The 26970-nt window shown below is 50.4% G+C and overlaps 2 protein-coding genes across 2 annotated transcripts in view; one reads left to right on the top strand and one right to left on the bottom strand.

Moving 5' to 3' along the window:
- BBS12 (Bardet-Biedl syndrome 12) overlaps positions 1 to 26970 on the top strand; it is a 386191-nt gene that overhangs the window by 151991 nt on the left and 207230 nt on the right. The window lies entirely within an intron of this gene.
- On the bottom strand, positions 7081 to 9243 carry STX17 (syntaxin 17). The gene has a single exon (XM_069631137.1). The coding sequence runs from the start codon at positions 8746 to 8748 to the stop codon at positions 7852 to 7854; it is 897 nt and encodes a 298-aa protein (XP_069487238.1). The 5' UTR covers positions 8749 to 9243; the 3' UTR covers positions 7081 to 7851.

The following is a 26970-nucleotide window of genomic DNA, read 5'->3' as shown; positions in this document are numbered from 1 at the left end:
TTTCTAATCCTGGCATTAAAGAAAGTTCTCTTTGCTTCCAGAATTGCCAGTTTGTAATTTTTTGCAGCACTCTTATAAGTTCCAAGGAATCCATCGTTCTGTGGATTTTCCAAGTATGGAAATACTTCAAAGTAAGGGATTTGATACATTGTAATTCTGGTGAGAACCATGCAATCTGCCTGCTCTCTGCCTTCGGTATCTTTTTCTTTAATGGTGCTATTGTATTGGCGATATTGATGAGATTAGAAGAGATAGCCCTAGACAATTACTCAGGAGATGTTATGTTGGAAAGATCCGATAGCGAGTGAAGCAATGGTTCAATTTGTAGAGGAGTAATGTTTTTTTTTTGCCAGGAAGGCAGTGCAGGTGTGCGAATGGCGGTGGAGGGGACCTGGGGCCGGGATCAGAGGGTGGCCAGGTAACCAGTGCAGTTTCAGCAAGTGATTCAGTAGTGGAGAGGAGGAGAGAAAGCAGAAGCAAAGAGAAAGGTTTTGAGGTGCTTCCTGAACTGGAGATGGTTCTCCTCAAGTTTTAGTGAGGCAGGGAGGCTGTTCCAGAAGCGAGAGATCTACCACCAACTCATTGCTTGGAGAAGCAGATGAGCGAAGAGCTTGAGAAGGAAGATATTTAGGAAGAGAGAGTTGAAGGTATTGAGGCCCCAGTCCCCAGAAGTCCTTGTAGACAATGCAGAGGGTTTTGAACTTAATACTTGCAGCCACTGGGAGCCAGTGCAGAGATTTCAGTCCCGGAGAGATACGATCCCTGTGCTTGAGGCCAAGGACAAGTCTCGCAGTCCTGTTCTGGATGAGTTGCAGAGGGCAGAGAGTAGAGGCAGGCAGGCAGATTTAGAAAGAGGCTGTAGCAATAGTCCAGCCTAGAGAGTACCAGAGCTCTGGAGACAGTGAGCTTCTGGGGGAAGGAGAGGAAAGAAAGAATACCTCTGAGGAGGTGCAGCTGGTAGTGTGACTTCTTAGAAACGTCAGAGATGTGGGGAGAGAAGGAGAATGTGGTGTCGAAGATGACCGAGGTTTTGAGCCTCACAGGTGAGAGCAGGAAGAGTGCCAAGAGAGGCCGGCCAGAGAGTGACAGGAAAGGAGGGAGTGGGTGCACCGATGAGGAGAATCTCAGTCTTACTGGCATTAAGGCAGTGATCATTGGCAGCACACCCCTCCTGGATGGCGGACAGGCAGTCAGAGATGAGGGAGGGAGAAGAGGTGGCTGAGGGTAGCCTGAAAATGAGCTGAGTGTCATCTGCATAGCACTGGAAGTTGGGACAGAGCGCGGCAATGCAGTGGGCAAGAAGTGCCAGGTATTGGTTAAACAGCCAGGGAGAGAGATTAGACCCCTGAGGAACACCACAGCTAGAGATAGAGAAAGAGGAGAGGAAGGGCCCAAGTTGAACCTGGGAGGGTCGATCAGAGAGGAAAGAGGTCAACCACGCCAGTGCCTGACCAGTGATCCCCAGGTTATCACAGAGACGATTGAGCAGGATGGCATGGTTGACCGTATCAAAGGCAGGAGACAGTGCACGTTACAAATATCCTTTGACGTCTATCACCACTGAAGTGGTCCCCTGGCGGCTCTGAAAAGGGAAGGGAGAAAGGGTTAGTGGGAAGGAGCTGGAAAAGTGCAAGAGCAGTGATGTGCTGTTGGCGACCTCAGTGCGGTGAGTCCGTTGGCTGGGCCTGGGGTGTTTTGTGGCCGGTAGTCGTCGTGTACTGTTGTGCTAGTCTATGTGTGTTTTTCTGTTTTGTTGTTGTCATGTAGTGAAGTTTGTGCGGTTAGTTGTGCTGTAGGTTTGTGGTTGTGTTTGGTTTGGAGTTTGAGAGGTGTATGCAGAGGGGGAAATTGTTAGTGCAGTTGATTAGTTGGCATCTCTACCCTGACTTGAGGCGGCGGGTTCCTGTATTCTCGCCAGATGGGTTTCGGTAGCACACCTATGCCTCTGCCATGATCTAGGTCCATCTAGCCTTCAAGGTCCCTTTCACATCTGGCCCCCTCCACCCTCAGCCTACCTCACAGCGCTACCTATCTATCTTCCCTTCCCACTCATACAGCCAATGCATCAGCCTACGACCACAGCGTAGCTATTGTGGTGATTGCCAACATCCCGACAATTCCCAACACTGTGGTACCTGGTGGCAACTAAGGGGCGAGGTGTATGTATCTCTAGAGATCAAGTAAGATGAGGACACAGGTGGTGTTGGAGTCAAGATTGGAGAGCAGGTCTTCACAGATGTTCAGGAGAGCAGTTTCCGTGCATCTGGCAGCTCTGAAGCCAGACTGATGGTCATGGAGGCAACCAACAGATTCAGTGTGAAGATTAAAAGTGAGCTGGCCAGCTTTTCCAGGAGTTTGCCAAGGAAAGGAGTGATGGAGATTGGGCACTAGTTGGCCGGGCAAGACGGTCGGTAGAGGGTTTCTTAAGAAGAGGGTGCACAAGGGAGTGCTTCAGGGGGGAATGGAAGACTCTAGTGGTGAAGGAGTGGTTGCAGAAGTTGGCCTGGGCAGGAGCCAGGGAGTCAATGTGGTCCTTGATGGTTTTGGAGGAGCAGGGGTGAACCTGTTTGAAGAGACTTACATAGATCGGACTTGTCTGGAAACCTCATCAGGGGAGAATGGGGGAAAAGCAGAGAAGGAGGGAGGAGAGGTGGCCGAAGAAGGGCCAGAGGAAGAACAGGGAGTGAGGGAGGAAGGGGAGAGGAGGAGAGAGAGAACAGGATTGTCTTGAGTTTTAGAGATGAAGTGAGAAGCCAGAGCCGTGCAGAGGGCCTGGGAAGGGACAGGAGAGGTAGAGACTATGGCAGGATTGGCCAGTTCCTTGCATATTTTAAAGAGTTCAGCAGAGTGGTTGGATGCCGCAGAGATGCAGGCTTGGATGTGAGCTCTCTTCTTGGTGAGGACAGAGAGTATTAACTCTGGAGCAGGCGGCAGGCCAGTTTGTCAGAGGATGTACCATGGATGTCTCCATGCTGTGTATGGGCAGGAACACAAATTGGCTTTATCATCCTATCTAGGACAGCAAAGGCCCCAGCAGCAGTGGCACCATAAAAAATCCTGACATCTGTAGTAGGACTTGTCGACAAAGAATTGCCCCAAATGTCGGTTTATCAACCTAACCACTGGTGCCCCAGCAAGAAAAGTCCAGTGAAGTATTTGATCCAGTCACGCAGGCAGAGTTGGTAGTGTCTACTACGATGACCGGTTAACCCATCCGTCTAGTAACATTAATTGTGAACAACTATACGGTTGCCTGAAGTCCACCGTGAAGATAATACAATCTTGTTGATATATGATGTTTTAGGAGCTAAGACCTACTGTTTTGATAAATCGCCATCTTTCTCACCCCTGAAAAAGTTCTCACATTGTTTTTACTAGTGTTAGAGAACAAAACATGTCGGGGTTTTTTGTGTGTTGTACTCTAACCAACATTGTACAATGAAGAATTGAATAATTGAGAACCGCATATCAGGTTTGATGCGGATTAATGGAATAAGAACATAAAGTGTTTAAAGAAAGTACCCCCTATGATAGGGACTATCTTTTGTATTTAATCAGAGTGTTTTATCACTTTATAGGGTCTTTTTTTCTGTACTATTAGTCAGTTGTCTCTGTTAATTAGTTCATCAGATTAGGTTTTTTAGAGTATTTGAGTTATGGTTTAACGACACTTTGTAATTTGTATATTCAAAACGATATGAAATGTGTTTTTAACAGTTCAGCGATTTTTGCTGTATTTTACAATCATATTAATATGATCATATTACTGTCAATTTAATAAAATATTATAAGTGTATGTATTACCCACTGGCATAATTGGTTTGTTTGCTAAGGCGGCCATCTGATTGGTGGGTTTCATGCTTAGGGAGGTCCCACATAGGAGCCACGAGATCCTCTTGTTCGGAAGCAGTCGCAAACCTTATTAAGGGGACGAATCTCGGGGCTATTTGTATTCCCCTGAGTCTTTCTTTTGTTAAATGATGTACCAGAAGCACACCATTTCCTCTCAGCCACCCTGCACTTGCGTTTAACGGTGACGAAGTCGGAGTCGTACCAGGAGTTGCACTTGGCTTTGGGCTTCAGGCGGATCCTCATGACAGGAGCAAGAACATTGAGAGTATCAGATATAGCAGAGTTAAGCATGGAAAGGGCTGTGTCAGGGTGTGAGTCAGCCAAAGGGAGAGCGGGGGGGGGGGGGGGGGTTGTGCCAGCGAATGCCTCAACTGATGCACGCTTCATGGGTCAAATGACCGAGAAGGTGGGTGGCAGTGCTGGAGTTGGATTGGCATTGGGGGTAGAGAGGGTGAGATGGGAGGAAAGGAGAAAGTGATCACTCCAGGAGAGGGAAGTGGTGAGAGGGATAGAAAGGGGAAGGTCTGAGGAGATCAGGACATCCAGAGTGTGCCCTGCAGAGTGAGTCGGGCCAGAAGGGAGAATAGTGAGTGAGAGTCGCAAAGGTTGCAAGAGTCCAGAGGAAGGACAGGAAGCATCCAGGTGGATGTTGAAGTCTCCAAGAAGGAGGAGTTGATTGGTTGAGACCAGGAGGGAAGAGGAGAGGTCCGCCCACTCGGAAAGGAAGGAGAAGATCAGACCAGGTGGCCGATAAAACAGTAGCCATAGTAAGGGAATGGCTAGGAGAGTGAGAGAGCCTGCAGGCGAGGCATTTGAAAGAGGAGTAGGCCTGCATACGAATGACAGAGGCAGGAATCCACTTGGGAAAGATCAGCGCTACACCCCCTCCGGAACAGTTGGACCTGGGCGCGGAGATGATCTTGTAGTCGTCAGGGAGAAGAGTGTCAAAGCTTGCGACAGAGCTGGCCGTGAACCATGTCTCGGTGAGACCGAGGACATTGAGGTCAAGTTCCTCCAGAAGGCAGCAGATGTCAGAGGAGTGTATGCTAAAGTTTGTACTTGGCAAAGATAACCAAAAGAGGGTACATATAGATATTGAACAGTAAAGGGGGCATAGGAGAGCTGTACGGAACTCCACATCTCATCTTCGATAGTGATGAGGAAAAAGAACCATGGCCAACCTTTTATAGACGATTTGCTATGAAAGCTTGAACCCGACATCACTTCATCAGAGACACCAATAATCTGAGACAGACAAATCAAAGAAGGTCTCATGTATCGCATGCCTCTGAGAGGTCAAACATTACAAGTATAGTAAAGTGCCCCTCGTCAGCATTGACCAATAGTTTGTTCTGGACAGTCAGAAGAAGAACAGTCTCCGCCCCATGAATAGACTGAAATCCTGAATGAAGAGGGTTTAGTGCAGCATTAGATTAGACATAATGTTAAAGTTGGTACGTCACATCTTGATCCAGAATATTCCAGCAAACTAGAGAAGATGGCCCCTGAAAAAACAAACTGAACAAAAATATAGATCACCTGCTGAGAATACTACTTACTGTAGACCGTTTCCTTGGATTTGTACCAGATTTGGGAGTCCTGTTCCAAAGAAGACAGCAAATGTTCTTTTGCCGAAACGCAGCTACTCTTCGATGACCCTGGACTACTCGCAAAAATGAATTGTGCGACTTTTAATCACTTTGTTGTCTTCCACCTTCAGAATTTTGTACATACAATGTCATCTGAAGTATATTATGTCCGAGCAATTCCCTCTAGAATATTGTCTGTATGTAACCTTGTCTTGAACTCTTTCAAAAAATGTGTAATTATACAGGTAAAACCTGTATTATTTGTACCATATATCTCATTTATTTTTATTGATTGTATTTCAATGCCTGTGTAACCTGTAAGATCGTTTGTATATTCATGCTTGTGCAACATGTAAGTTTCAGCGCCCAGATGCCCCAGGGCTGGGTTGCGCTTTACAAATAAAATACAAATTCACCATGAAGATTGAGACATGCTCAAAATTAAATATTCTTGATTAAATCAGGACACTATTATATAGTGAATTGGTTTCATATGAAGAAATTGCTAAATAGATGCTGAATGACCACTGGTAGGAACACCCGTTTTGTGTTCTATTTATTCTCCCCAGTTGCTACCAACGGAGGTAATTCACGTTCCATGAATGAGCAATTGAGTTTTAGCCAAATCTAGCACAGAGGAAAGACTGATCTACTTGGAAAGATTCTCTCGGTTTGCATTTTGCTTTCATGATATTAAAGGAACTTTGTGTTGAAGATGGCTCTTTTATCAAATCCGAGGGAACCTTTATAGGAGCATAGAGACTCGGAGGTCTTTTCATTTACTCAAAGCGTTCTGCTGCTAGCAAAGATCAGATTAAAATTGTTTGAGGGAGATCCAATAAAAGGATGTTTTTGTTTCTTTTGCCTTGTGGGGCAAGCTGTAGAATCACAAAGATCTCAGAAGAAAGATTGCATAGCATTGAAAAATCAAGTACAGGAAAGTCCCCCCTGAAGATCGTACATGAAGATAAAGCCTCTCCGACACCCACTGAAAGAAATGTCTTTACAGACTGCAGCATCATCATGCTGGGCGTTTTACGCTGCTGTGCCCTCTGATACCTACATTATATGGCTTGAATGCTCCTTTGTGCCATACTCCAGAAGAGGAATTAACACTTTAATAACCTACATGGAGACAGGGCACGAAATCCCTGCTCTGGCAACCTGCTCTTTCACAGCAGGACAAAACTATCCGAACTTACATCCTTCCTCAAAGAGGTGGTGGGGTTTAAAATAAAAAAAAAAAAAAAAAAAAAAAAAAAAGTATGTAATGGAGACTCAAGGGCCTATCACAAGAGAGATACCTCATGACTATGGACAGAGATGAGGGAGAGGGACTAAGTGGTAATGCAGTCCGTCCATGCATGGAAGGTTTCTGCTACTCCGAGTAATAACGAACCGTAAAACACATGAGTAACGGGAAAATAGTTCCTTAAGAGTGGATCTCTCATATGTTAAGCACTTGCATCTGACATGGCACCAACCTGCATGTCACAAGGTTGAACAGCAGTAGGGCAAACTAAGCCTTCATCGGTCTGAGGTCAATAAATTGAGCAATAGTAAATAACAAAAACTATTAGTGCAGCACTTAGCGGGAGGAATCTGACATCAAACACAAAATAAAACCTGATATTATAAGTTAGGTTTTCATCAATTGCTTTTTATTACAGAAACAGAGCACATTACCAATAAAGGTGGACTTGGGGGGTTTTGCATAGACAAAAGGGGTGTTTGTTTCCGGGATTTGTTTATTTTTAAGTTCACAATACACTTTATGTTGAAAAGGCATTTCACATTTCAGTGCAGGCTTATGGACTTAAGAAAGCGTAATGCTGATCTGTAATGCTTCAGGTCTAGGATCATGTGGAGGACAAATTATTGCAATTATTCCCATTGCTCATTTTCAGTGTAGATGGTCCAATACACAGGTTTACACGTTTGAAAAGTCAGCGTTTCCTGAAAAATGTGTTGCTCTTTGGAATTTTCTCTATTGGCACATTACGGGTACAAATGTGTATGATGTTCCTGAAGGGGGTTTACTTGTTTCATTGCAGCACTTTAGGATGGGCGTAGTACAAAGTTATCAGCCTACCTCAACGGATTTGTAGTCAGTTCTGCCCTGGTTACTTTTATTTTTCAAATGACAACTTTAAGCAGCAGGTAGGTGTAGTTGAATTTTTGCACTGTTGAAATAGACTACCAACAACAACTGTAACCGTAAGAGAAAACTCTTTCGATCCCCGTCAGTTCCCCCACTCCTGGCAGCCAAGCATGGCTCCAATTTTTCGAATATTACAGTTGCAATTTCTAATCCTCTGATGGAAATAATCCAGCCAACCGCTTGGAGGATAGCCATTGTCTTCCAGCTCTTGATTTTTAATGCTCAGATTTACTGTGTGCGCTCACAGGATCATTTCTCCATTTTCTTTTTCAAAAGAGACGGGGAGGTAGCTGAAAGCTCCTGCTGAATATTTGTTTTCTTTTTTTGGATCAGTTTTCCACCAGTAAATCCCAGCACACCCCCTCCAAGTGCAGCCACAATACCGCCCACTTTGAGACCTGATATTAACCCCAAAGGCCCCCCGATCAGTCCCCCAAGTAGGGCGCCTGCAAAGGGCAGTGCCACTACCTGCATTTTAGCAGCCCTTCCTAGGTTATGTGTCCCCTCCTCCACATTAATTGTGGCAGTGTTGATGTTTTCCTCTATAGTGTCTATTCTCTCTTGGTGCGAATGAACCATTTCAGAGAATTCAGTCACTAGTTTACTCAGGTCCATCAGGTCGTCTTCCAACACTTGCCAGGATTCTGCTGCCATTTGTTGCTCGGGAATCTCAGGGAGCGGGGAAAATATCTGCACCGGGATTTGTTGCTGTGCCATGCCCTCCACATCTTGGGCTCCACACACATGCCCTGTGGTAGAGGATATGTAGAGAGTTGGCTCCTGTAGGTTTTGCTGCTTGCTTAGGGCCTCAGACTGCAAGTGGAGCTGTAGAAATTCGGCAGTGGCATCGGCTGTGCTCTTCTTGACGGGGCTGACCAGTTTCTCCAAAGCCTGGCAGTCTTCCCTTCGGACTCTGGTGCATACCTTCTCCATCTCAGAGATATTGGCTTGCAGCTGCTGTACAGTCCGCCCCGCATGGACGTGTTCCTTGTGCAGCTTATCCCAAAGCTGACAGCGCTGGTACTTCTTGATGTTGATATGGTGATTTCGCAGCCTCTCTAAGTCTGTTGGTATGGCCACTTTGATTAACTTGTGGATAGATGGCTCCAGGCGACGCAAGGGCAGCTTCTCTTCCTTCTCGTACATGTCTTCAGAGGATTCTGATCTCTCCTACTACAGTGCTCGTCAAGACCGGAATGACCACATAAATCGTGTCCCTTAATCGGGTCCCATTAATGTCGAAACCCCCTCTCACACTTTCTCCTTTTCGAGACACTAGCACAGAACAGTGAGTACGGCGATTAGTTTACTTCCGGTTAGAAGATTGCACCGAGCAACGCTTTGACATCACAAGACTTACGTCTTGGCTGAACGTTACGTTACGTCCAACGCTTGTCACTGATATTATTATTAATAATGGACTGCCTACATGTCCGTGCTAGTTACCAGAACTTCTTGTTGAGGACCAGAGCGTACCTGTGTGAGAGACAAACACCTTGATCTGAGCCCGCAATAATTCCTCCTCGGGTTCACTAACGTCTTACGCTTTGACACTCTTGAGCCGATCTCACCGGAGGCCATACTATTTGGGCAACAGGCTAGTTAGCCAACTACACATCGGGTCATTGCACTGAACGGACTTCAGCTCCTCCCCCATCCCTCCCATGTGAACTGAGGGGCGGGACTTCCGCACATAGCTTTTTGGTAGGGAGGGGAGTGGAGCCTTTCATGAAACTGGCCACTTTAAAGTGTTACTGTGTTCGTGCAAAAACATGTATTTGCATAAATGCAGCAAAACTTTAAAGCTGCTAGTTTCAAGAAAGGCTTCCCTCACCCAGTGCCGACTGGTGACTTTTTTTTAAGTGGAGGGGGTAAATATTTGCCCCCAATATGTCTTAGCGGCCAAGCATAGCGAGGGCCCCCGAACCAATTCTGCGGGGTTGGGGATATGGGGGGGGGGGGGGTTCTTCCTAGAATTTTTTTTAAATAATGTGTTAAAATGGTGCTTTTTACAGCACACTTTTTAGAAAAATTGGGTAAAAAGTCAGTTTGCAATTGGTTTTGTTGGGTAACTCATGAAAAAAAATTGAATAGATGCAAATCACCAACGTGCACAGGATTTTCAGGATGGCTTTGCCCACAATATGTGCAAGGAATACAAATTTTCATGCTGGCTGTACCCATACATTTCCATACTGGCGGCCAAAATATATGCCAGTATTCCCATATGAGAACATATTCCTGTTTGCTTTGCACATGATGCCAATAATACTATAAGACAATGTGCTCATGCTGGTTCTGACAATTTATGCCAGTACCCTCACAACATACTCCTGTTGGCTTTACCAGAAAAGCATGCCGCAATGCAAAAATATATCCAAACTGGCTGCTCCAAAATGCCAGTCGAACTGAGTTTCTCCACTCTTGCTTGTCAAACCAATCAACATTAAACCAATATTGCATCTACAAAAAAGAAAAAAATGCTTCCAAGGTAGTGTAGCATATTTCATTAAGAAAATATGCACAATCAAAACGCTAGACATTTTAGCCCAGGTCAAAATTGTAGCACATTAAGACTTTCATTTTAAGAAGTACAAAGACACCAATCTGACTTGGTGAATATTTTTCAATGTGCTTCCACCCAAGCATCACCATTAGAGGTACAAACTATTCTGAAGGGAAAATTCTTTCTGTAAGGAAAGAATATATTAAGCATTAGTTGTCTCTAGTCTCCATGTTCACATTTTCCCAGACAGAACAGGACCCAGATAACAACCGGTGCAGACAATTACTAACGTAAGCATTTAATTGTTAGCACCTACATTCATATTAATACATTTTAGGCAATTGAAGTCGTGAAGTGGGGTTAGTACTTTCATGTCAGGGGAGTGAGTGGAAGGGTAGAGGGTTCTATGTTCTTTCATTGCCGGTAATTTCAATGCCTGGCATTTAAACGTGAAATCAATTACGATAATGGTTAATGGTTACCCCTCGCCCCCCACCTATTTATACCTATTCCCTATCCCCCCAACCTCTTATCTTGTCTTTCCCACCCCCCCTAAACATTTGGTTTACCATTTTTGTATTTCTTTCCACATTAAAATGCCAGGCGTTGAAATTACTGGCGATGAAAGGACATTGTACCGGGTACAGAGGGGACAGGAGACCTCTCATTCTCACAGCAGTCCGTAAGTGGGTGCTTTCAGACTTAATGGAGAGAGTAAACTGCTTGTAACATTGAAGCTGCACTAGAAGAGTCTCAAGAGAATGCTAAAGAAGTTAGTTGGCCCCCACACAAATAAATGTGTCCCTTCTCCACCGTCTCTGAAGTTAGTACCTCTCCCAGCATTTGAAGGGTTACCCACCCCCAAAATGTAGGTTTCTTTGCTGCCCTGCTTTCCAGTGCTCAGACGTTTGTGTGAAAGTTCGAACACTGGGCAGTGTGGCGCTGCCCCGTGATGGGACGCGCACGCGGCGGCGTGACGTTGCACGTCGCCGCGTGCCGTATAAATAAACGGGGCGTTCCCGGCCGCGTTCGAGCGACCGGGAAGCCCGAACTGGAAGGACGTGTGTCGAGTGTGGTCCTTCCAGGTTGGGGGCTTACGGGACTGCATGGGGCCAAGGACGAACCCCCAACAGTGGCGACGAGTGATAGCGATGCCCGGGCCCGGCAGTGAAAGCATTCCGAATTTTTTCCCTGAAACGGAACGATCGGACATTTCGTTTCATGCCGTGGCTGCGGATCGCACACGCGGCTGGTGGCCATTTTGTCGGTGAGGCCGTGGAACTTCATCAGGCTCCGGTTCGGAGGGTGAAGGTGATCCAGGTCTAATTTTTGGATATTCTGATTGCAGGCAGATTAATCTGCGCGCCCATGCCTGGTTTGTGGATTTTACTCCAGATTTGGGACTTCTACGTCGAGTGAAAGCTAGGAGAAGGGCTAATATGGCTGGGCCTGCTTAGCCCAATTCATTTTCTCAGCTTAATTTTTGGAACGCCTACACCCATGAGTCTTGCTGCAGCAAGGGGACACGGTTCTTCTTCATCCCTTTCATCATCAGGACGCTGTGGCTTCCTCTTCGCCCCCTTCATCATCAAGGTGGACTGCTGCAGTGGAGATCTTCACGTTGGTGTTTTTTCTGTCTTCTCTTCAATCTCCTTGTTGCTGGAGGCAGCCTCAGGTGAGCTGGGGCAAGATACCACCACCTCTCCCCCAGGTTGGACTGTTGCTTTGCCTGACTGGGGTGGTCAGTCTATGAGGAGGTGGTGGGTGGCTGAGTTGCGGCCCTCAGGACCCAAGGTGGGGGTGCCTGTGCGCTCAAGCCCATGAGTGACATTGAAGATCTGGACAGTGGGGCCGCAGCAGCCGCACAGCTCCCCCAGGACGGTGGTCAGGCGGCAGCTCATCGGCAGGCCTTTCAGCCCCCGGCGCTTCTAGTGCAACAACCAGTGGCGGCTCCACAGCTGCCCCCTCAAGTTCAAGTAGGTGGTCAAGCTCCTGGGCCTCAGGGGCCACCGGCAGTACAGATTGCTACTCAGCCAGGACCTCCCATCATGGCTCAGGCACGAGCCCAGGCGGCCCTGCAGCCCATCCCCGAATTTGATGCGTCGGGCCCACCATCCAGCATGGGGCCCCGGGGGAGGACGTGGGTTGGTCGCCTCGACATGTATTTCAGGGCCGCTCAGGTGATGGACGACGACAGCAGGGTGGCTACGATGCTGTACTCCGCGGGGCCTGCGGTCCAGGAAATTTTTTGAGTCGCTCACTCCAGTGGATGCCACCTACGATGCAGCCAAGGCAGTACTCCTGGCCCACTTTCTGCCCCCGCCAACGTGGACTATGAAAGATTTGTTATGCTATCGGCCAAACAAAAGGAGGACGAGACAATGGACACCTTTTATGGTCACATGCGCCGCCTCTCCCTGGGTTGTGCGTGGGGGGACGCGGAGGACATGATGCGCACAATGCTGATTCAGGCGTGCTCCTCCGGAAAACTCAGGAGGCAGGTCCTGAGAGAGCCGGGTATCACTCTGCCCCGCATTCTGGAACTGGGCCGGTGGCATGAGGTGGCAGAGGCTCGGGCAAGCAAGATGGAGGCGGGGTCCCGCTCAATAAAGTCGGAGGAGGCGTGTGCCATATGGCGTGGCGGCAGAGGAGTGAGAAGGCCTGGTGTGGGACCCCGTGACAGAGCTGGGAGAGCGGGGGAATCGTGCCAGAAGTGTGGCTACGACTTCCCCCACCCGACGGCGTGCCCGGCGGCTGGGAGAACATGTGGTAGGTGCGGCCTGCCTGACCATTTCTCGAGGGTGTGCAGGGCAGCCTTGCCCGTGATAGTGCCGAGAGGCCCGGCTCGGACTTGGGCTCCACGCCAGAACCGCCTGCCAAATGTGGCCCAGGTGGACCAGGGTGAAGAGGATGCCCAGGTGGACGAGGCCGAAGAGGAAGAGAACATTTTCTTTGTTTCCAGCATGGAAGTCCTGAAGGGGAAGGGCAGGAGGCAACCGAGGTGTGTGGTGGAGGTCGACCACTCGCCAGTCACGGTGCTGGTGGACACCGGAGCCTCGGTCAATGTGATGGCCCGGGGGCACTATGATGCCCTTGGATCGCCCCCAAAGCTGGTCATGCTGAGAGCCCGCATATTTGCGTTTGGAGGACTGGAACCAATACCGCTGGACGGTGCCTTCGTGGCAAGTGTGGAGCATGAGGGCTTGCGAATCAAAGCCCAGTTCTATGTGACCCCTGTGAGCAATAACACTCTGCTGAGCTGTGCCGCCGCTGAGGCTCTCGGAATTGTCAGCTTCGCATACTCAGTGTATCTCGAGGACATCAATGATCTGCTCGACAAGTATGCCGCCCTCTTCAACGGCATTGGAAGGATGACCGGTGACCCGGTTAGGCTGCACATCGATGACTCTGTGCAGCCCATTGCACTGAAACACCGCAGGGTACCGTTTCATCTGAGGGAGCAAGTTGACAAGGAGCTGGACAACCTGGTGAGTCTAGACATTATCGAGAAGGTCGATGGCCCGACCCCCTGGATATCCCCAATCGTTGTGGCTAGGAAGCCCACACAACCCGAATCTGTCCGGATCTGTGTGGACATGAGGCTGCCCAACAAGGCCATTAAGAGGGAGCGGCATCTCACCCCCACCATCGATGACATTATTGCCGAAGTGCAAGGGGCTTGTTTCTTTTCCAAACTGGACCTTCGAGCAGTGTATCATCAGGTTGTCCTCCACCCTGAGTCCCGGTACATAATCACATTCACTACTCACCATGGACTATACCGGTACAAGAGGTTGAGCTACGGGGTGTCATCGGCGGCAGAAGTCTTTCAGAACATCATTAGAGGTGCCCTCGCAGATCTGGAGGGTGTCCTAAACATTAGCGATGACATTTTGGTGTTCGCAAAGACCGAGGTGGACCATCTGAGGAAGCTCGGAAAGACCTTTGAGCGGCTACAATCGCTAGGCCTCACCCTTCATCGGGACAAATGTGAGTTCCTGCGTCCCTCCATCGAATTCTTCGGGTTTGTGTTCAAGGAAGGGGGGTTCTCGCCAGATCCGAAGAAGGTCCAAGACATTAAGAAGGCGCAGCCCCCCCGAGTCGGTGTCTGACGTAAGAAGCTTCCTCGGGATGGTGACCTACTGTGGGCGCTTCATCCAAAATCTCACCTCGAGGTCTGAACCACTCAGGGCACTGACGAAGAAGGAGTCGGCCTGGCACTGGGGCCCACTGGAGCAAGCGGCTTTTGAGGACATTAAGAGCGCCCTGACAGCAGAGGACACCATGGCGTTTTTCGACCCGGCGCTGGCATCGGAGATCATTGTAGACGGCAGTCCGTTTGGCCTGGGTGCTGTATTGACTCAAGTGGACCGGGACGGGTACATCCGGCCCGTGGCTTACGCCAGCAAAGCGCTCTCGGAAACGGAGCAAAGATACTCCCAGATTGAGCGGGAGGCGCTGGCGGTCCTCTGGGGTTGCAGACATTTTCAGACCACAAGCCCCTGCTTCCCATTCTGGCAGGGTCATCCTCGAAGCCCCCGGCCAGGATCGAGAGGTGGATGCTTGCTCTTTTCGAGTATGGAGTTACACTGATGTATCAGCCGGGTGTCAACAATGCGGTGGACTACCTCTCCAGACATCCGAGAGTGCGTGGGAGAGAGGAGTATGACACCTGTGCGGAGGAGGCCGACGATCACGTTCCAATGGTGGTGGAGGCGGCCACACGGAATGCGATACCTCTGTCAGAATTGGAGGCGGCCGATGACGAGTGCTTTCAGATCCTGAAGCACTCAATGCAGCACGGCTCCTGGAAATCCATCCTGGAAGCTCTGGCGGAACGGACCCAGGAGGCCAAGACAGGACTTGAACAACTATGGAAGGTCAAGGACGAGCTGTCGTTCTCGGCGTCGGGCCTGCTGCTCCGAGGTGACCGGATAGTGGTCCCCCAGTCCAAGGTAAAGGAGGTGATCACCTTGGCCCACCACGGGCATCAGGGAGCCGCCAAGACCAAGGCGAGGCTGAAGGTCTGGTTCCCGGAGCTTGAGCGGAGGGTCGATGACTTTGTGGCGGCCTGTGTCGGGTGCCAGGCGGCCTCTCCTCTACAGCAAGAGCCAGCAATCGAGGTGATGCCCCGAGGCACGCGGCCCTGGGAGGTCGTCCATGCAGACTTTGGGCCCACGTCCGTAGGTGCACACTTCATCGTAATAGTCGACGAATACTCACGATATCCGGAGGTGGATTTTGTCGAGTCGGTGGCCTTCGAGCACGTGGTTGTGGCTGTGGAGAAGGTGTTTGCGGCCCATGGTTTCCCCCACACCCTGTGCTCGGACAACGGGTCGCCGTTCCAGAGCGAGCGGTTCTCCGAGCTTATGGAGAGCTGCAGGGTTCAGCAAAGGAAGGTGTCCCCGTTGTGGCCCCGAGCAAACGGAGACGCTGAGAGACTGATGCGGACACTCAACAAGACCTTCAGGATCGCTCAGGGACAAGGGCAGTCACTCCAACAAGCCCTATGCCAATTCCTGCGGGTGTACCGCACCACCCCCCATGCCTCCACGGGGGTGGCTCCGGCTGAGGCTCTGTTCAAGCAATGCCCCTGGGGTCTGCTACCCGAAATCGGGGAAAAGGAGCCGGGAGTGATTGACAACCAACAGGTGGAGGCAGACCGGCGGGTGAGGATTGAACAGGAGAACATGCGACGGGTTCTCCGGCCCCAGCGGCTCGAGCCGGGGGATGAAGTCCTCATCCGCAACCGACACCCCCATGGAAAGCTCTCGCTCCCCTATGAGCCGGAGCCGTTGGACGTTGTGGCTGTAAAGGGGTCCATGGTGACGGCCTCGGACGGAAGGTCTGCTGTCACCCGGAACGTCAGCTTCTTTAAGAAACTAGGTGACCCAAGAACTGAGCCACCGCTGGAGCCTGACTTGACGGAGGTGCCTGAGGACGGAGGAGTCCCCTCCAGCCCACCGCCCCGGTCTGGGGGACGTCTGCAGAAGGACTTCCCGTGCCGGAGGTAAGCGGGAGGTACCCCCAGAGGGCTGGGCGAGGGAAACCAGCTTACCTCAGCGAATACGTGCTGGGACATTTGTTTGGTCAACCGGAATGAGGGGACATTAAAGGGGCTTTGGGCGTGAATTGTTGTTGTTAACTGTTTGTGTGGTTTGCAGTGTATAATAAAAAGCAGTTGTGTGTCCTCCCGAAAAAGGAGGAGTGTGGCGCTGCCCCGTGATGGGACGCGCACGCAGCGGCGTGACGTTGCAGGTCGCCGCGTGCGGTATAAATAAACGGGGCTTTCCCGGCCGCGTTAGAGCGACCGGGAAGCCCGAACTGGAAGGACGTGTGTCGAGTGTGGTCCTTCCAGGTTGGGGGCTTACGGGACCGCATGGGGCCAAGGACGAACCCCCAACAGGCAGCAGCGCAGCTGTCAGGAAGCTGACAGGACCCTTGGAGAGCTGCTCTGCGTTCCAGTGTTCAAACTTTACTTTATACGAAGTGCGAGCACTGGAAAGGCCATCCCTCATTCTGCAGACCCCCTCGACAGCCCGGAGCAAAAGCAGGACCGTTGCAGTTCATAGACCGTATCTACAGAACTCAGCACCCGGCGTTGGCCACCCCAGACTTCCTGTGAGCTGTGATCTTGGTAGGAGTCATTCTACCGAGATCACAGCTCACAGTCAAACGAATAAAAAAAGGCATTTCTATTTTACATTTCTTTTTTTACCAACGTAACTAATTATTAATTAACTAGGTCGGTCGTGAGCCTAGCTAATTAATGATTAGCTACGTTTTGGTAAGAAAAGAAATGTAAAATGTAAATGGCTTTTTTAATTAGTTTGCACGCACTGCCTCGCAGGCTAATTCACAAAGGTCCACCTTTGTGAATTAGCCTGTGAGGCTGAGTGTGCCTGACAAACTAATTAGAAAAGGCATTGCTGAAAAAAAAAAAAAAAAAATCACTTACCGTAACCATACATGCCAACATTCTGTAACACCTGGGAGGGAGATTTCTTCAGAGAAATTGGGAGACAACAATTTCCCCATAAGATGGTATTGGGGAAATTATTTTAGGCGGGAGAACGTGAAAAATAGCAGTATTTTTCACTGAAAAATCGGTAGTCTCGCGCCTAAATCAGGAGGGTTGGCATGTATGCGTAACGTCTTCCGGATAGGCCTCTGCTGCTCTTCTCCAGTGGAGTAACTTTCGTTTTCCAAGTTCCTGCCAGAGGAAGGCCCAAAAGCGAGTTTCACAAGCTGAGGGGGGAGGGTCAAGGCTGGGACTGAAGACCTGGCCCCTCCCTGAGCTCAGGACGTCATTGTGTCTCATCAAGTAACTCACCCCCTCTCCAGTCTCTTGCACAGACTGGGGTGGTGTCATCATATTCTGACCCCACCCAGCCTGTATGAGGGACAGAAAAGGGGACGGGGTCAAGGTCAAAGTAAGCTTTCGGAGTGTTACTTTTGTAACGCCCCCAGGACTACGTTTGAGCCGGGATTCTTGGCTTTCTATGCTTCGCCCGAGCTCAAGCAGCACTACGCTTGTGCAATGGGGATGTCTCAATGGAGCTCCCCATTGCACATTCGAAGTGCAACCAGTACAGCCACCATGTCCATGAATGACATGATTTTAATGTCACTCATGGACATGATATGAAATGTCATTTATAACGCACCTGTACACGTGTTTCTAGGTGCGAAAAGACAAGTAGGATACGAGGGAAGACAAGACAAACAATCTTACTAGGCCTTGTCTCATTCAGATTGTGCAAGTGCGGTAGCGCAAGGAGCAGAGGGAGGAGATGGGAGAAGTGCGAGGGAAAGGCAAAGTGCAATCAGGGCACTTTGCTCTGAGTATGTGCAGCCAGGGCAGCACAGCTCTGGGTAAGTGCAAGGAGGCGGGGGACTGCAGAGGTTACAATTACACCCCCTAGTGCGCGACAGGCCCGGAGGCAGTACGGGGGGAGATTGGTCATAGAGGAGCCTGGTGCCCAGTGATAATCTGAGGGTATCCAAGCAACCAGTCAGTGCAGCAGGCAGATAGGTCAGCAGGGGAGGGAGAGAGAAAGCAGAGGAGAAAAGGAAAGTCGTCAGCTGCTTCCGGAACTTCAGGTGGTCCAGCTCAAGTATGAGAAGGGCAGGGAGGCCGTTCCAGAATGAGGCACCTGCAGAGGAAAGTGATTTCCCCCACTCTCTGCCTGGAGAAGCGTCTGATCCTCAGAGAGTTGGAGGCAGCAGAGCAAAGGGCTTGCTAAGGAAGGTATTTAGGAAGAGAGTGTTGGATGTATTACCGGCCTCGGCTCCAGAAAGCCTTGTGGGTGATGCAGAGGGTCTTGAACTTGATCCTTGCAGCCACTGGGAGCCAGGGGAGAGATTTCAGAACTGGAGAGATACGGTACCTGGGCTTGAGGCCAAGGATAAGTCTCGCAGTCCTGTTCTGGATTAGTTGCAGAGGGCGGAGAGTAGAGGAAGGCAGATCGAGAAAGAGGCTGTTGCAGTAGTCCAACTTCGAGAGAACCAGGGCTCTGGAGACCATGAGGTTCTGGGGGAAAGTGAGAAAAGAAAGAGTACTTTGAGGAGGTGCAGCTGGTTATGAGCCTTCTTGGAAAGGTCTGTGATGTGAGGAGAGAAGAGGAGAGTGGAGTGTGGAGTCGACAATGACCCCAAGGTTTTTGGCCTCACAAGAAGGCAAAGGAAGAGGGCCCATGGAAGGTGGCCAGATTGAGAGAGGGAAAGCGGGAGCAGGAGTCCCGATGAGAAGGATCTCCGTCTTACTGGCATTAAGGCAGAGATCATTAGAGGCAGAGTTTATTAGAGGCGCAGCACTCCTGAATTGCAGATGCAGTCAGGAATGTGTGAGAGAGTGGAAGAGGCTGTAGGGAGCCTGAAAGAGAGCTGCGAGTCATCCACACAACACTGAAAGTTGGAGCAGAAGGTAGAGATTATGTGGGCCAAAGGGACCACGTAGAGATTTAAGAGCCAGGGTGAGAGGTTGGAGCCCCAGGGAACACCACATGTAGAGAGAGAGTTTGTGGAGAGGAAGGACCCAAGTTGGACGTAGGAGGGTCTGTCCAGGAGGAAAGGGGTGTTGGGGACAATTCTCAGAAATTTGCTAATTCCCTCCACCTTAGAGACCCCCAGCAATTTTGCTGGATTTTGAGGACTTGATTTTTTTAACCTGGAGAGAGTGAGACCATTTTTACCACTCTCTCATGTATTTTAATGTGATTTTTGAACTTTGTGTTTCTTTTGGTTATGGAGCCTGACAAACTCCATAGGCATCATCTTTTTCATTGTGTCGCACATCACCTTCAGTGCAGTGGCACAGGGAAGTCTTCTAGATTTCCCCAAGGTTTAAATACATTCTCTGGGATAAACTACTATTTCCCAGAGCAGTAAAGTGAAATTGACTTTACTTACATTTGTAACTTTCTAGACCCAGCACACTATCTTTCAATAAGGTGCTGGAGGAGTTACTTAGTATCCTCTTTGTCTAGCTTCTCATGTAACATTTTTATGTTACCCTTTTCCTCACTGAATGGCTGGTGGCAGTGGTTTACTTTTAACTACCGTGGTGTGCATTTACCGCGGGCTGCGTTCGCAGCTGCGGTAAACCACCCAAAGGTCCCATTTTGGTCAAAATGGCCCTGGTCGTTTTTTTTGCCATTTCTTTGTGGAAAGGTCCTTCTTGAGATTTACTCTGCGTGCCAAACCAGGTTTGGTCCCTTTGTTCGCTTTGCCTTTGGTGGGATTCACGAGTGAAGCCCGCCTCTGGCTCCAGGGTGTCTGGCGGGGGCAGGATGTGAGGGAGGTGCCCGAAACTCCCTGTGCTTAGTCTCCTAAGAGACTCAAATGCACTCTGTGGTGATTGGCCGGCTGACTGTCAGGAAAGGACAGCCACCCTGCTGGGTGACTGACAGCTAGGCTGGAATGAATGGGAGAAACCTGAATAAAATCCGAGGCTTTTGGCTTGAAAGGCAGAGTCGACCACTGGACGAAGGAACCAAAGAAGAACTTGAAGAGGACGCCTGCTGCAACTCCTGGACCGTTGGTTGGCCCGGTGAAGCCCTGCTGCTGTGCTGAAACTCCAAATTCGTATCGACAGAGAAGCCCTTGCAAGGACAACTTCTCCCCTTGAGTTGGTGGGACCAATCAACTCCAAAGTAAGCCACCTGGACATCTTCTCGGAGCTGGTTGAATTTCCACAGAGTTGCTGCTGGAAACCGAATAGCCAGGGAGAGGAACGCCAGATTGTGTCTGTTGCTTTTAGTTGACCAAGAGCTTCAGCAAGTTCCTCTGAAGTCCCAGGAAGCAGGACTGACCAAGCATGAGCCCCCTCAACAGAGTGCAGGCCCCCAGAAGCAAGGAAAGTCCATCTCGACAGCTAGGAACCGCAGTGTTGCTATTTGCGGTAGTCGCAAGGAGCTGAAACACAGAAGTGCCACTTGTTTGAAGATTGCCGGTTGCGAGAAGTGACCGTCCCATTGCAGTGCAGGAGTCCCCAGAAGTCCTCCCTCTTGTCTCCACGTCTTAGGCCCAGAAACAGAGAGATCTGCAGAGCTGCACAGGAACAGGAGTCACCTGGTGCACTTTTTCTTCAAAGGTACTGTAAAGTCTGAGAGAACTTACCTCTTGTTGTAGAGTTGCTTGCATCCTCGATTACTCACAAGTGTGTGGCCCTACATTGATTTTTCTTTTCTTCAGAGACTTCTAAAACATTGTGCAAATACTTTTCTACTTACCTACCAGAAGTGCTTCAGCTCATATAGACTTTTGCCTATTGACTTAACCTTTTATACTCAATGACTCTGCTTAGGGGATACAAAAGTATTTGTCTGCTTAAGAATATTTGTGATCTCTTGTTTGTTCTAATAACTTTTCCTTTGACCAATTCCCAAGAATGTTCTAAATGCTACAGTAAGATATTAATGTCCCCAGCACCCTAGATATTGAAGTCACCTGAGGGTGTAGGTTGTGACTGTGGGCCTTCCCAAAAGGGTATTTACTGATTTAGAAACGAAGAATGTGTAGTTTTGGAATGTATGTGTGTGTTGCTTTTATATTGTTCCCTTCTGAATAAGGCTTATTATAACTGTCTGATAAATAAATTAATAATTGTTTATTCAAGAAACATTGTGTGCAAGTGTTTATTTGAATACTTGTCACTGTGAATCTCTGTGCAACTCCCCTACAGCTCACATTGACCCCTCTTGAGATAAGCCTGGCTGTGCAACACGCTACCAAGCTGTGTAGTACAGACCTATACCAAAGGTTGGGTTCCTATTGCCAGGAGGTCAGGGTTGTTGTAGAGCACCCACAGGGTACTGCATACAATCTTGCCTAACAAGAGGTCAGCCACTCCAGGGCCTGATCAGTGATTCCCAGGTTCTCACGCAATCGATTGATCAGGATGGTGTGATTGACTGTGCCGAAAGCAGAGGAGAGGTCAAGAAGGAGGAGGACAGAAGGGGTGCTGGAGTCGAGATTGGAGAGCAAATCTCCACAGGTGTTCAGGAGAGCAGTTTCCATGCCTCTGGCTGCTCTGAAGCTAGACTGATGATCATGGAGACAACCAACAGTTTCAGTTTGAAGAGTAAGCTAGGGGATGGGCAGTTTTTCCATAGTTTGCCCAGGAAAGGAGTGATAGAAATCAGGCGATAGCTACCCTTACAGGTAGGATCCGCAGAAGGCTTTTTTAGGACGGGGTGCACAAGGGAGTGATTGAGGAGAGAGGGGAAAGTTCCAGTGGCGAAGGAGTGGCTGCAGAAATCGGCCAAAGATGGAGCGTGGGTGTCAATGTGGTCTTTGATGGTTCTAGAGGAGCAGGGGAGCATCTATTGTGACAACCCTTTCATAGATCGGACTTGTCTCGAAACATCGCCAGCTGTTATCCGAGAGAAAGAGGAGAAAGGAGGAGGAGAGGGATTGGTGGCCAGAGGGGGTCCAAGAGAGGTAGAGGGAGAGCAAGGGGAGAGATGAGGCAGGATGTCCTGAGTTTTAGTAGTGAAGTGAGAAGCCAGGGCCATACAGAGGGTCTGGGAGGGAACAGGAGATGTGGAGACTGCAGAAGGATTGGCCATCTCCTTGCAAATTTTAATGAGTTTGGCCGTGTTGTTAGAGGTAGCAGAGATGCAGGCTTGGATGTGGACCCTCTTCTTGGGCAGGACAGAGAGTCTGTATTGCCATTGGATTAGGCGTCAGGGCAGTTTGTCAGAGAATGCACCCGAAGCCCTCCACTTCCTCTCAGCCCCTCTCCACTTGGCTTGCAGGGTGGTGAGGTCAGTATCATACCAAGAGTTGCACTTGGAGGTAGGCTTCAGGCGGATTCTCATGGCAGGGGCAAGCAGTGCTTAATTTGTACCGGTGTTTGGCGGTGGCCAACACGGCACTCTTTTTTGGGCACCGGAACATGATTGGGCCGGCTGGCCACATGTAATTACTTTGTTGTTTCAAGTTTCGTTTCCTAAGCTTCTATCCTAAATCATTCAGTCACTGTGATCTGCTTGCATGGCCTGGCACCAGGCCTGGGAGTTCACAACAAGGACAGCCAATGGAAACCAACATTCTGTTGTTACTTTGCAGGATTTGATACATTCTGTATAGTAACACAGAATGTACAGTTTTCATTGGCTGTTCGACTCCAGCCAGTGAAATTACATGATGACGTGTGGGGGATGGGTGAGTGAGTCACGTGTTGCAGAGGCAGCAGGCAGTTCACGAGCACACTTGACTTGTTGAGGCGTGGCATGAAAGCCTGCTGCCCTGCACGTGTGGTTCCAACTTCTGTGTGCGGTGTGAGGCCTAGTTGCAGGCTACAGGCAACTTAAGTTCCTCTGGGGCAGACATTCAACAACAACGTGGTAACTCGGTAAGTACTCTTTCTGTTTCTGTCCGGATTAGGGCCTAGGTAGGCTTACTTGCATTATTATTGCGTCCGCCCGCCGCCGTGAAATTAATATGTGAGTAGTTGTCACAATCATCCAAGGTGGCACCATAATAATGTAGGTTGGGCCCCTGCGTGCGTGGTTCCAGCTGCTCCAACCCGTGTCCACTTCTCCCTGTGCCTGTGGCTTGTCCCTACCCTCCTCGCCCTGTCTGGCCCCACCCACCAGCCTCCCGCATCAAACGCGATTATTATATGGCGTGCCCCCAGCCTCGGGTGGGCCGGCTCGGGGAGTCGGGGTCCTAGAAATCCAGGCTCGAGAGGCGAGCTGGAGACCCCCACGCCGCTGGGACCCTGCGTCTGTCTTTCCCAGAATCTATACGCGCAGCAGGAGATAGATAAATGGTCCCTCCATATGCACCTCTGCTGTGCGTGAGATGGATATTTCCCTGTGTGCCCGCATCGCGGATGCATGCCTGCTTCTCTTTCCAAGTTGTGCATGCTCATATGCATGAATGACTGCCTCGCCGCCTGTCACTGTGCAATGATATGCATATCACCCCAGCTCTACAGCAATACTGGCCAGATGCCCTTTCTAGAATCAAAGAGATCGCAGACTGCTCTCTCACCCTAGAACCTACGCATTGGCTTCTGGGAATAATTGAGGGATTTCCTACTGTGTTACTACTGTTCAGTGAAAAGACGAATACTTATGTCCTGGAAGAGCGGATTTAACCCTTTAATTGCAGCGTGGTTTGAGGATGTTGTCTCTTATCATGGCTGAAAGTAACTACTGTGATCTGCTTCTGGTGAAACCGTGCCCCCATGATGTATGGACATGACTGAAATGTTTGACCGTGATTCGTGGGCCTGGCCGCAGCCAGGCAGGAATTCATATTTTGGACTGTTCACCCACAGGAAATTGGCCAATTATATTTCTGGATTGCATTGAATGTATATGTCCAAGGATTATTGATTCCCCTGCATGCCTTTCTGTTTAGCTTGCTTACAAAACAGAAGAGGTGATGGCTGGAAGGTTTAGAATTAATCCTAACCTCTGGCATCGCTCTGGGCAACCCTCCATACTGTTGGGTGTGTGTGCAGACCCCCGGCGATTCCCGTAAACCCCCAGCACACAAAGGACTCACACACACACACACGTCCGTCTGGCTCGGGCTTCCCGGTCGCACTGCCGCGGCTGGGAACGCCCCGTTTATTTATACTGCACGCGGCGGCGTGCAACGTCACGCTGCCGCATGTGCGTCCCGTCATCGGGCAGCGCCACACTCCTCCTTTTTTGGGAGGGCAAACAACAAAGCATTTAAGAGCTACACACTGCAAACCAACACAACAATACAACTTTAACACCCACTTTCAAAAACACCCCTTTATTCACATCCACCCGGGTCCCCTTACTTAATTGTCCTCAGCCTCGGGCCGACCAAATAAGTGTCCCAATACGTAGTCGTTGAGGTCAGCGGGTTTCCCTCACCCAGTCCTCTGGAGGTACCTCCCGCTCACCTCCGGCACGGGTGGTCTGTCCATGGCCGTTCCCCAGGCCGGGGATTCAGGCAGGCAGTGTGCATTTCCTCCGTCCTCAGGGACCACCAGTAAGTCCGGATCGGGGGGCGGGTCAGTCCTCGGGTCCCCTAGATTCTTGAAGAAGCTCACATTGCGTGTTACTGCGGACCTTCCATCGGAGGCAGTCACCATAGAACCCTTGACTGCAATGACGTCCAGCGGCTCCGGCTCATAAGGAAGGGACAGCTTTCCATGGGGGTGTCTATTTCGAATGAGGACCTCATCGCCCGGCTCCAGCCGCTGCGGGCAAAGCCCTCGCCGGATGTTTTCCTGCTCGATCCTCACTCGCCGGTCTGCCTCGACCTGCTGGTTGTCGATCACCTTCGGTTCTTTCTCACCCACCTCTGGTTACAGTCCACGAGGGCACCGCTTGAATAACGCCTCAGCCGGTGCCACCCGGTGGAGACATGTGGAGTATACCCTCAGGAACTGATAGAGAGCGCTTTGGAGGGACTGCCCCTGGCCTTGGGCGATTCTGAAGGTCTCGTTTAGAGTTCTCATTAGCCGCTCGGCTTCTCCATTGGCCCTCGGCCAGAGGGGCGTGATCTTCCAGTGGATTACCCCGCAGCTCTCCATCAGCTCCGAGAACCGCTCGCTCTGAAACGGTGCCCAGTTGTCCGAGCACAGTGTGTGGGGGAATCCGTGGGCCGCACCTTTTCCATGGCCACCACGATGTGTTCAAACGCCACCGACTCCACAAACTCCACCTCCGGGCAGCGAGAGTATTCGTCGACCAGCACCAGGAAGTGGGTGCCCATCATGGTGGAGCCAAAGTCCGCATGAACGACTTCCCATGGTCGCGTCCCTCGAGGCATGGCTTCGATGACTGGCTCCCGCTGCAGAGGAGACGTCGCCTGACACCAGAAGCAGGCCGCAACAAAGTCGTCCACTTTCCGTTCCAGTTACGGGAACCATACTTTCAGCCTGAGGCGTGCCTTGGTCTTGGCAGCACTCTGGTGACCACGGTGGGCAAGAGTAATCACATCCTTCACCTTGGCCTGAGGCACAACAATGCGGTCTCCTCTGAGAAGAAGGCCGGAGGCTGAAAAGGATAGCTCCTCCCGGACCTTCCACAGCTGTTCCAGACCGGTTCTGGCCTCCTGTGTGCGACCCGCCAGAGCCTCCAGCACTGACTTCCAGGATCCCTGCTGCATGGAGTGCCTCAGGATTCCCAAACACTCGTCCTCTGCTGCGGCTACCTCCAGCTCCTCGAGGGGCATTGCATTAGGCGTGGCCGCCTCCACTACCACACGGACATGTTCATCTGCCTCTTCCGCACAGGTGTCATGGTCTCCCTGGACTCCCTCCCCAGGCGCACCCGGGTGTCGCGAAAGATAGTCCGCCGCATTGTTCGCCCCCGGCCGATACACCAGTGTGACTCCGTATTCCAGGAGAGCGAGCATCCACCGCTCAATCCTCGCCGGCGGCTTGGACGACGACCCTGCCAGGATGGGAATCAGCGGCTTGTGGTCCGTCACCATCGTCACCGGGCGTCTAAGAACATAGAGCCGGAAGTGTCACTGCTCGGTATCCGATAGTGCCTTGCTGGCATAGGCCACCGGGCGGACACCCCCATCGCGATCAATCTGCGTCAGCACAGCCCCCAGGCCAAACGGGCTGGCGTCTACAATGATCTTCGATGGTAACGCAGGGTCAAAGAATAACATGGTCTCCTCTGTGGTTAGCGCACCCCTGATGTCGTCAAAGGCCGCCTGCTCAAGAGGGCCACAGTTCCAGTTGGACTCTTTCCTTGTCAGGGCTCTGAGCGGTTCCGACCTGGAGGCGAGATTCTGGATGAATCATCCAAGTATGTAACCATAGCCAGGAAGCTCCGCACATCGGACACAGATTCCGGAGGCTGCGCCTTTTTAATGTCTTGGACCTTCTTTGGATCTGGTGACACCCCGCCCTCTTTAAACACAAAGCCAAAGAATTCTATCGATGGTCGCAGAAATTCGCATTTTTCTTTATGGAGGGTGAGGCCCAGTGACTGCAACCTCTCAAACGTTTTCGCCAGCCGCCGCAGGTGGTCCACCTCAGTCTTTGCAAACACCAGGATGTCATCACTGATGTTCAAGACGCCCTCCAGATCTGCCAGGGCGCCCCAGATGATATTTTGGAAAACTTCCGCCGCTGAGGACACACCAAAGCTCAGTCTTTTGTAGCGGTAAAGCCCTCGGTGTGTGGTAAAGGTGGTGCTGTACCTCGACTCGGGGTGAAGAACCACCTGGTGATAGCCTGCACGGAGGTCCAGCTTCGAAAAGACACGAGCGCCCTGCACCTCCGCAATGATGTCGTCGATTGTCGGGGTGAGGTGCCTCTCTCTCTTGATCACTTTATTCGGCAGCCTCATGTCGACACAAATTCTGACGGCATCTGGTTGTTTGGGCTTCCGTGCCACCACAAT

This window comes from Ambystoma mexicanum, chromosome 6q (assembly GCF_040938575.1).
Source record: "Ambystoma mexicanum isolate Mex_15411 chromosome 6q, UKY_AmexF1_1, whole genome shotgun sequence".
Taxonomy (NCBI): domain Eukaryota; kingdom Metazoa; phylum Chordata; class Amphibia; order Caudata; family Ambystomatidae; genus Ambystoma; species Ambystoma mexicanum.
This window is presented reverse-complemented; position numbering and strand designations above follow the sequence as displayed.